The sequence below is a fragment of the Lepisosteus platostomus genome, chromosome 7 (assembly GCF_059453375.1).
Source record: "Lepisosteus platostomus isolate fLepPlt1 chromosome 7, fLepPlt1.hap1, whole genome shotgun sequence".
Taxonomy (NCBI): Eukaryota; Metazoa; Chordata; class Actinopteri; order Semionotiformes; family Lepisosteidae; genus Lepisosteus; species Lepisosteus platostomus.
The window spans coordinates 61,053,589-61,064,557 of record NC_142617.1 but is presented as its reverse complement, the minus strand read 5'-3'; the positions used below and the strand labels follow the sequence as shown (position 1 = coordinate 61,064,557).

Here is a 10,969-nt window from a genome sequence, read left to right as displayed (position 1 = left end):
ATTATATGGGTCAATTTGACTTCTAGGAGCTCTCAAAACCATTTAAATATTTTACAAACCCTTTGTATTTCTGCTAAAACCTTACTGCTGCAGGATACATGGCAGTCTGCCTAGCAAGCAGTTTTACATTTCTGCTGTTTTGTGCTTGCTCAGGCCTGCCATTGACAATCTGGGAAAAATGTTTGTAATGAGGGTGATGACAAATTACTTCAGCTTGTTGTGAAATCGGTGTTTACCGAGATAAAAATTCCGGTGTCTTAGGAGTAGTGGTGTCACCATGAAGATAAGTACTTAAACAAATCCTGTTGGCAAATGTGCCGATATTTTGACATTGGAATTTTACCATTCTGTAGTACAGGTTAGTTAAGGCTTTTGTAATGCCAAATATACGTGGTCTAAAAAGAGGAGACCTTAAGGAATACCATAAATGCAAAAAATTGAAAACGCCGACACATTTGTGCAGATGTGGTTGTCTCGGTTCTTAAAATTAGTTGAGAATCTATCAAAGTCCAATCTATCAAAATATTCTTGATTAAAGAATCTACTACCAACATTATGTACATTTATGAATAGGTAAGAGCTTTTTAAAATGGTGCAGGCCTATCCATGGTATAAATTAAGACTTAATTGGCGGCCTGTTATTCCCATTATGCCAAAAAAAACTGCAACACAGCATAGTTCCATTAGAGACGTCTCTCTTTTAATTGCTATACTGATGAGGCTTTTTCAAATCTTCAGTTGAGAGGTCTGTAATAGAAAACCCACAAGCTGGAAGAAGATCTTTCAAGAAACATTTTTAAAGCCGGAAAATAAAATTTACCAGGCCCAAAGAAAAAGTCAAATTTTATATTTTCAGTGTGTATGAGTCATTATAAGTAATCAAAAAACATTGGGAATTGGTTAACTCAGTGTGGATTAAACCATGCTGTTTTAATGTGTAGACATGGCAGGCATGGCTGGTTCATTTTTGTAGTATTTTAGTGCATGCATACTGTAGTTTGCAAGAGAAACAAAGATGCAGTTCAAAGTATAGTCCCATAACTAGCATGTCAGGTGCTGCAGTGTCTAGACAGTTGAAAGTGAAATCAGAAAGCATTAGTTCTTCTTCTGAACTTCTTTCTTTAAAGTCGAGATCTTTCAAGATAAACAGAGTGGTTCACTTCTAGATCTTATTCTATCAACAGCACCTGGAATTTCTGTTGATGAGAGGGGGAAAGTCCTGGGAAGGCAACTTGCACACAGTTGATTAGAGCCACTTGTCCACAAGTTCTTATTTAAATGCCCTTTCAGCACGTGCTTTCCTTCTCGAATCTGAGTGCTGACTGGTCACGTGCGATAGAGGTCACACATAGGAATAGATTGCTTAGGTGTTTTAAAGTGTTTTAATCAGTGACGGTGGTATTACTTGGAAAGCTGCTTTCTCTGGACAAGGCAGCGTGAAAAGCATAATACAGTACGAGGTTAATTAGTGTTGAATACAGAAGGGTGCAGACCCCCACTTCACAGCAGAGGTCACCCTCTGAAGAGTGATCTGTTAAATGACCATTCGTGCTCTGCATGGGACACCTTTACTGCTCAAATGCAAAAACATTAACTTAATAAAAAGACTCCCGTTTTCAAAATAGAAATGGGTAGGAATGTAAATGTTTGTTTGGATTATGATGTCTGGATAATTAAGCACACAGCCCATGAGGCTCTGCAGTTTAGAAGCACTTGTCTACCTTTGATTTTACTGTTTGAGCTTATTCTTCCAGCAAGGACAGCTGCATTCTCAGAAGCATCGTCACAGAAATGGATTCCAAAACACTCCCTGCTAACCATGTCTCAGCAAGCCTGTCTGACTGCAGGAGAAGGAATAACACACAAAGCCTCCTGCTGATGTCTGGACATCTGAATGAGCAGTTGACAGTGATGATGGTATTTGATTCTGAATACCTTGTGGAATCTCCCCTGAGATGCCTTGGGAATTATGCAGGTCGGTATTGCTGGCACAGGGGATATGAAGAGGACTCTTGTTTGTTTTAAATGGTGCACTGCATCAAGATGTTTATCAGGCCCTATCCTTTGCAAGGTCTGTGCTGACCCAAAAAGGAATGACGTCATTTATATTTATCAGCAAAAAAAAAAAAATTAAAAGCAGGTGCTCTGTGTTCTTTTAAAAAAATGTATAATTTGGAGTCCAAATGGCAGAGATTTGTGATTTTTACATGAATGCCTTTAGGTTATTATTTTCAAGTTTGTCAGAAATATAGAACCTGAATAAGTTAGATACTTCTATATTTTGCAAAAAACAGGTCTGCTTAGTATTTGCTTAGTGTATATTGGATACAACATGATATTATAAGCTAAAATAGTTATTGCAAGAGAAGAAAAGTTTACCACAACAGGTTCGAATTCTATTGTTGCAATGTCTAGTAGTGAATTTAAACCTATTTCTGAAGAAAACAATTGGCTTGACAGATAAAGGCTGCCTTTCAAGAGTCACGGATCATTACAGACACAAGAGAAATACAAAATAGAGAATACAAAAAAGATTTGCTTCACATGATGAAACACTTAAAAAAAACTGTTATGTGTCTGCCGTTGCTGACAAGCTGTGTACTATACATTCGAGTCAGGCGAACACAGAATGAGGTCTGTACTGCTGGTATTATAGATAAAAAAATAGGTTAAATGAGATTTCTAAATTGGCATCTATAAGAAGGCCTGCAGAGTAGCTATAAGAAGGCTTTCTGTGTTTACTGTTAAGCCTCTCAGTCAAGAGATTCCTTACTGTTTAGCAAGAACACTTTGGCAGAATTGTACTGGTGCATGCTACTCATTATCAAATGAAAACAGATGAGCACTATAAACAGTCAGCTAACAAATACCTTCGATGGCATACTCCAGACTGTAAGATTCGATAACTTCAGGAGAATAAGAGTGCCGTTGTCCCAGAATCCATGTGTTGCTTTCAGTTAGGCTTGGGTCTGTCGTCTGAACGGGTAGTAAGCGTTTTAATTATTTAATAGTGTTAATAAAAACAGATGAGCCGTAAAACACTGACACCTTGTGGTCTTTATTTCGTTTTCTTTTAAAAGCCTTTGAATCTCATGCAGCTTGTGCAGAAGTCTCCATCTAGAGTGTTCTTGTAGTAATTACACATTACCTTTTGTAAGTGCGTATTGACAGTGGCTCTTAGGACCTCATAGACTTGCAAAACTTATATTTAGGTATTTCAGGTGTGTGGTAAGTGTACTGAGTTTTGGGGCTACACACTGGTGGTGGTGGACGGGATCCCAATTACCTGTAAGGCACTTTGAATGGAGTATCAAGAAAAGTGCTATATTAAGAGATTAGGATTAAGACCACTTTATTGGCCATATTCAATTTCTTGCATTAGGAATTTGTCTTTTCACATACCCCAGCTTGCTCTCCATGAGACACACAGCTGGGGAGAGAAGCTTGGGGTCAGAGTTCAGGGTCAGCCATTGTACAGCACCCTTGGAGCAGTTGGGGTTAAGGGCCTTGCTCAGGGGCCCAATGGAGTAGGATTTCTCTGCCAGCCACGGGATTTGAACCAGCAACTTTCCAGCCAGAGGTGCAGATCCTTAACCACAGAGCCACCGCTCCACCCTAATAAGTGTAAGAGATTATTATTATTCAAAAAGTTTTATCTTCTCAACTTTTCTGCTGGTTGCTATCGACCAGGGATCCACCGGATTCCTCAGGTCCTGCTATTGTCCGATGGTCGGGACTTTGTGAAGTATGTGGGCTGTTCTGAGGAGAGCAATTTTCTGCACCTGAGCCGCACTCACTTTGACTGGCAGCTCACCGAGGAACTTTTGAAATGCGAGTCAAGTAGTTCCAAGAGCTCCGATTATGACTGGGATCACACGTGACCTTGTGATCCACGTGCGCAATATCCTAATCTCAAGGCCCTTGTATTTGCTTAATTTTTTTACCTCCTTAAAACAGACATTCGCATCATCTTGAACAGCTACATCAATGAGAAAACATTGCTTCTTGCTCCGATCATGGAGGATGATGTCTGGCCGGTTTGCTCCAATGGTACAATCGGTGTTAACAGCCATGATGGTGATGTTCTCCGTCTCCACAACTTTTTCAGCCTGGTGATCGTACCAGTGATCAGGCACTGGTAGGCCAAGCTCCTGACGAAGTGACCAGTGCAGGTAGCTAGCTAGCTATTCTATTGTGCCAATGCGAATATTTTTTCGGTGCTAGCATAGAGTATCCAGCAACAATATGGCTGATATTCTCCTCTTGTTGGTGACACAATTTGCAATTGCCATCCACATCCGTCTTGAGGATATCATATCAGATATCATATCCACAGAACAGAATTGTCCATTACCACTCCCCATTTCATGTTTATCAGATGGAAATGCAACATTAATATGAAATATGAAAAATCACCACTGATAAACAGTATGTCAAACTTTTGATTTGATGTTCAGATTTGTAATTATCTATGGCACCATATTGTTCCCAGTTCTTTTTGTTCACTCTTCTGTTTTGGATACTGTTTCTCCTTTGTATTGTTTAATATAGCTTGAAAAAAGGACGTTTGTACTTTATATATGAAGTCTATGAAATGCTTTTGGACGTTGACTTCACAGGAAATGGGTTAAATCACCACACCTACAGTATTAGTGTGACATGTGACATTTATTACATTGATTTCCAATTACCTACTCTATAGTTGTTCGAACCTTTGCTTATTTTGTATGTACAGTACATGAAAAAGAATAGTCTTTATAAGCAGACTGGAGGGTACAGAGAAAAACTCGTGTTAAATGGTTCACCACTTTTCGAAGAAATTATTCTCGTTATGATTTAGAGAACATCATGTGCATTTTATATTCACAAATTACAGGAAAAATAAAAGCAGTGAATACATCTGTGCAGAAACTAAGCTCTGTTCAAACGAAGCTCTAAGAAATATTTAATTGAAAATTATGACTGCAGAGAGAGAGCCCATTGTTTCAGCTTCTAGTCATATAAAATATAATATACTAAATATGTTGAATCTTAATATTAAATTCAAAAAGTTTATGTATTATGTTTAAGCACAATGTAACTTTGAAGTTATGCTTTAACGTTTATACATTTATAAATGTTTATAAACCTTGTCGAGGTAGTACATACCTCCCTAACTTTTTAATCCAAAATTCTGCGTTGGCCCTGTGGGGTCTGAATCAGAGTTTGATTAGTGCTGCCTGTGGAGTTTGTCACTGTCAAAGGGTGAAAGGCAGGCTGCGCTCCAACCAGTGAAATCTCGCCTTTCTCCTCTTTCCTACCCTTTTTTTTTCTCTTACATCACTAAATTGACTATTTTGACGTCCGTGCACTATGTCTCGATTGCTTTACAACATCTGCAGGCGCAGCTGTGAAAGCTGGTGTCTGCGGAAAACTCGCTCCTGGACGGACGAGGCTAACAAGAGCCTTCCTCGTTGTGGCTGGCTGATCGGTGGATCCTGGATTTGTCAACAAAGTCGAGGCTTCAAAACACACCCGAATAAAATCGGCTTTCATTCTCTGAACGCTAAGCGCTCCAAGGTTTGGCTCTGGGGGCTTGGCGCTGGGTTGGTCTTAGCGCTGGGTTTAAAAGAGGACGCAGACCTTGCTTGGGGTTCGGAACACAAGCGTAAAACACCCGACGATGAAGAGAAAAATAAAGCTAAAAAATATGCATCTGCCATAGAAATAAGCCGAGACCTTCTGCAAAGGATAAAGGTACAGGTACTGGGGGTTTGCTTGTTTTTTGTTTTTTGAGGAAAGAAGAAAATCAACGTGTATCGCCAGATTTGGAAAACAATGTAATCAGACTTTCGCTCAAAGTATCAGAATCGCATACAAAATACCTAAGAGCACGTTGAGTTGTGCTCTTCTTTGCGATTAAAGGATTTGAAGCTAGCCCGCGTTTTACAAGAAAAAAGAAGTATACGTGGAGTTTTCTGTTTTCAGGTGGTTTCAGTTTAGTTTTAATTGAATCATGTACGCGTGATACTAATTTACCATTTAGAAGTTTTTTTTTTTTTGCTGTTTGCTGTGATGCCAGGCATTGTTGGGGTTATATCTCCAGGATGCAGGGGTTAATTCTTGACTGCTCCAATCCAGTCTATGTGTAACAGCCAGGGCTCAATGGCACTGATCCGGCGATTGTACTATACCCACTCCAGCCTTGAAATTATTGACGCAGAGTTCCTGTATTCCAGTTCTCCGACTGTTGTTTTAGTTTACGGTGTAGGTTGAGATGACCTGCTCTGAATGGCACTGCTTCAGTATTTTGTCCTACTGATCTCCCTTCTCCGGGTGGTAGGATGAAGTTGCTGCGCCAGGAATAGTGGTTGGGGTGTCTGTGGATGGCACCCAGGTCTGGGCTGAAGGTGGGTAGTACCATTGATTAAACTTTAAGTGCGTTGTTGCTCTTATCACCATAAAGATAATCAGTAAGTCATAGTATGTACTGTAATTGCTTTGGGGTTTGTTTTTTTAGTTTGCTTAGACACTGGTTATAAGCATTACATTGCACTTGTGCATATAACGATAAACTGAACTGAAAATTGTTTTCTAAAAGACACATATAGTGTATAGACCTACAAATGAATGGTTTACTGACGCCTTTAAATGAAATGTTATTTTAATTCTATTTATTTTTGTTTCTGTGCTGAAGGGCTTGGGTACGCAGATTTGGAGAACCGGGTTCGGTGCCGCCCGGAAACCGTGATGCGAATTGCGAGCATCAGCAAGCCCCTCACCACGGCCACCGTCGCCCGGCTGTGGGAGCGGGGCAGGTTGGATCTGGACGCGCCGGTGCAGAAATACGTCCCCGAGTTTCCAGAGAAGGAGTTTAAGGGAGAAGCTGTAAGTCGACAAAAGGCGGCAGGTCATGTGACCAGAAGCCCGACACTGGTTATTTTCATTGACTGCAAGTTCGCTGACGGGGGGAGGATATGTTGGACATGTAACGTTTCTTGGGGTTTCTGCCCTTGCCGCTCCTGCCCTGCCACTTTGTCCCTCACTACCTGGGCTCGAACCCGGGACTCCAGCAACCTGCCAGCTGAGCTAAAAGAGAACTGCTTTAGTCCAGGTGGTTGAGATCCCGGTTATACGCAGGGCCGTATTCGTTACAGACAGTTACTTGTTCTTTACAAAAACGTTAACAAAAAAGCACATAGTGTTGAAATACAGTATGGCTTTCCTGTTGTTTTCAGCAGTGTGGGAAAGGATTTGGCATGAGGGTTGGAAGATATCCTTTACCCTGAGATGCCTCCAGGATTGCTTTATTGATCTACAAGCTTGTTTGTGACAAACACCCCCCCCACCACCACCCAATATGTCCTTCATATTTTTATTTTCTGTAATAAGACGTTTTGGCCTTAAGGGAGGATCGTGTTGGCACGATCAAATCCCTTCCTCGCCTTTTCCCTCCAGCTGTCACTGGCAGTGCCAGTACAGTATGTTGGGTTTACAGTGCTGTTGTTTTACATTTCGAGGTTGCGATAACAACACGGATGCTACTGTCGCACCTGAGTGGGATCCGTCACTACGAGAAGGACGCAAAGAAAGTGAAGGAGGAAAAAGAGAAGGCAAACCGAGCGTTAAAACAGCAGAGGGCGGCTGCAGCAGAAGATAAGGCCTTGGGGAGTCAGGAAGTTCATCCCAAAGACAGGAAGAACGGTGGCAGAGAGCCATCCAGCAGGGGCAACGACAGCACCAAGAGCACCAAGGACGCCAAGCAGGCCGCTAAGAAGGAGTTTGAGCAGGAAGAGTACTACCTGAAGGAGAAGTTTGACAGTGTCATCCAGGCCCTGGACCTGTTTAAAAATGACCCCCTGATTTTCAAGCCAGGTGACAGATGACGACTGTTCTATAAAATTGGGAAGGGTTGCTGGGTGAGACAGATAAACCATATCAGGTATCTTTAGGAAATGTGGCCGTTTTCACTATAAAATTCTCTTCCTTCTGATTCACACGTGTTAATGCTGCCCAAGAAATGACATGTGTCTATGTGGTTATCTGGATATGTTGGTAATAACAACATCATTTTATTAACCCTTTACAATTTCTTGCATTAGGAATTTGTCTTTTCGCAGACCCCAGCTTGCTCTCCATGAGACACACAGACAGGGAGAGAGCCTGGGGTCAGAGCAAAGGGTCTGCCATTGTACAGCACCCCTGGAGCAGTTGGGGTTAAGGGCCTTGCTTATTGGTCTCTCTATCTTCTAAGAGAGGAGCAGGGAGAAAGGCAGGTTATTTAAGTGTCTCAAAAAAGACCACGTATGGAATATTTCATTTATTCTTCGCATAGTTTTCTGCAGCTGCAATTATCAAAAGTGGTAGATACACTGAGCACCCTTCTGCGTCAGTGAAGTTGTAGCAGGTCAGACCATGTTCAGTACTGTCCTTAAAGCTGCTGGATTTTTCATTTGCGTACCCTGAAGCTGCTGTGTGGGGCTGAAGCAGTGCGCTGTCTGTGTCTGCAGGCAGCACTTTCCTGTACTCCACACACGCCTTCACTCTGCTCAGCGCGGTGGTGGAGAGGGCAGCAGGACAGCCCTTCCTGGATCAAATGATGAAGATGTTCCGGGAGCTGGGCATGCTGAACACCGTGCCGGAGGAGAACGACCGCATTATATACAACCGATCGAGGTAACGGAGAAACCTGCAAAGTCAAATTTCAAAGCCTGCTGTTTCCAAAAAAAGTCTAAATTCTTGTGGTTTATTTTGCATGGTAAGGTTTGCTTTGTGTTGAAAATATTGCACTAAGCATTCAGTGCCACACATGGTATTACATCTTTCAATTACAGCTTCAATTTCTCATTCCATTCATGTCTCACTCTAAGGTTTCCGATCACACCTGGTTTGATTTCACTACTTTGGCTTCTTATCCATAAGTTCATTTCTTTTAAAAATTAAAACTCCCAAAACCCGAACCACTGTCTATGACCAAAGGATTGTCTTCATTGAGATTCTCTCATGTTAGCATTGATCATTTCAGTTTCCAGTCACTGGTATCTAGATGACTGAACTCTTTAAGCTGTTCTGCATCTAAACTCTAAAAGCTGTTACCCCAGGGAAACACATATGGTTAATTTGCAACTTATTTGAGATCATTTATATTTTTGTTTTTTAATATGTGCAGTCTCTTTGGGCTGACTCAGATGATCTGTTTTTGTTTATTACTTCACACTGTGTAGTGAATTGGGATGCCATCTGCATATGATTTGCATGGCACAAACTAAAATGTTGGACGTCAACAAACCCTAAAGATCTGCAATGCAAATAAAATTGCAACAGTGCTTTTTATAGTTTCACATTAAGGGAATATGTGCCTGTAAATTTTGGCAGCTGTTTACTATGCCATAATGTGGGAAAATGTCATGTTAATTGATTTCTGGGAAAACTGGCCCTGGTGTCAGTGTGTGCCCTGCGATGGACTGGCATCCTATCCAGGGTGGATCCTGTCTAGTGCCTGTTGCTCACCAGGATAGGCTCGGGCTCCCCTGCGACCCTGGATTGGAAAAAGCAGTTCGAAAATGGATGGATACAAGACTGGTGGTTAGCATAACAGCTGCAGGGTACTACAAGTTGATCCAATTCTGGTTCTCTGTGTCGGGTCCATGTACTGTCTGTTTTTCTGTTGACTTTTGCCAGGGTGCTCTGGTTTCCTCCCATCATCCAGAGACATGCAAGTTATGTTTACGTCTTATGAGTTTGTCCCCCTGAGAAAAGCAGAGGGGTTCTACTCGTTGTTAGTGACTCGGGAGCAGAGCAGCTCTGGTATGTCACTCTCCCCTGTGACTGGTCCTGTTTTTGGGACGGCTCTAAGCAAGCAGGAGAGAAAGCATTGAAAGGCTGATTAAGGAAACCCATGTGGATGAGTATTAGATCTCATTAACTTCTCATTAAATGAGAACATTACTTGTCTTTAAGTGGGAATCTAACACCATCTACGTTTTTTTTCCCCTCTTTGCAGGTTTTATCATTTCAACAAAAAAGGCCGCATTGTGAACTGCCCTTATGTGGACAACTCCTACAAATGGGCAGGGGGAGGGTTCCTGTCCACTGCTGGTGACTTGCTGGTGTTTGGCAACGCCATGCTTTACAGCTACCAAATGGCGCATGTTAAGGATGGCAGAGGCCTCCTGCCGGGCTACCTCAAGCCCGAAACGGCCAAAGCCTTGTGGACCCCTGTGGATGGAACTGAAGGATCCTGGGATAAGGATGGGCAGTATGCAATGGGCTGGCTGGTGGTGGAGGAGCAGCAGCAGTTTGGACAGTGCAGGAAAAGGCGGCACTATGTTTCACACACAGGGGGAGCTGTAGGGGCCAGTAGTGTGTTGTTAGTCCTGCCCTGCAACCTGGCTCAGAGCGAGGGACAGACATTGGCTCCTCCACAGGGCATTGTGGTGACTATTATCAGTAACATGCAGTCTGCTGGTCTCAACAGCACTGCCCTGAAGATCGCTCTGCAGTTCGAGAAAGCCAGGAATGCTTGAGAGAGCACAGGAGGCTGTCTTTGTGCAGCTGGTGCACCAATCATTTTGAAGTAAAAATGCTCGTATTTGAGGTCTTTTCTGTATTAGCAAGATTGGTATCTTTTGCAGTATTAAAGGAAGAAGAGGATTCAATTTTTAATGTCATTTTAAATACATCTAAAAACTTCTTTAACAGTGGAAAACACGTGGCTAAAAAAAACATTTTGTTGTTGAAAGGGCATTTTTTAAAACTTCAGCGTACCTTTATGTTTAATCTGTCTGAGTCTGATCCATTAAAAAAGTTTTTTGCCTACTGACTGTTCATATTTTACACATGCTGGGATCACAGAAGAGTCTGAATCGATGTACAGTACAGAAGAATTAGGATAGCGCCACGGTTACTGCTGCCAGCTCACAGCTCCAGGGCGGTGGATTCAATTCTAGATTGGGGTCCCTTTTTTGTGGGGTTTGCATTCTCCCTTTGT

General features: G+C 42.1%; 1 protein-coding gene across 2 annotated transcripts; it reads left to right on the top strand.

The window, feature by feature from the left end:
- Positions 1-5,206: 5,206 nt before the first annotated feature.
- lactb (lactamase, beta) lies at positions 5,207-10,798 on the top strand. Of its 2 annotated transcripts, none has more exons than XM_088641563.1 (6): positions 5,207-5,736; positions 6,323-6,389; positions 6,677-6,867; positions 7,500-7,854; positions 8,490-8,655; positions 9,983-10,798. In XM_088641563.1, the coding sequence occupies exons 1-6, from the start codon at positions 5,353-5,355 to the stop codon at positions 10,503-10,505; spliced, it is 1,686 nt and encodes a 561-aa protein (XP_088497689.1). In that variant the 5' UTR covers positions 5,207-5,352; the 3' UTR covers positions 10,506-10,798. The 2 variants fall into 2 exon arrangements, with proteins under 2 accessions (XP_088497689.1, XP_088497688.1); XM_088641562.1 differs by having other exon boundaries at positions 5,207-5,742.
- Positions 10,799-10,969: the final 171 nt, after the last annotated feature.

Bases quoted from the DNA above. Each gene is read 5' to 3' on its own strand.
- lactb (XM_088641562.1), top strand. From the start codon at position 5,353: ATGTCTCGATTGCTTTACAACATCTGCAGGCGCAGCTGTGAAAGCTGG. The intron at 7,855-8,489 runs GTGACAGATGAC...CTGTGTCTGCAG, and splicing joins CCCCCTGATTTTCAAGCCAG to GCAGCACTTTCCTGTACTCC. The intron at 8,656-9,982 runs GTAACGGAGAAA...CCCTCTTTGCAG, and splicing joins ATTATATACAACCGATCGAG to GTTTTATCATTTCAACAAAA.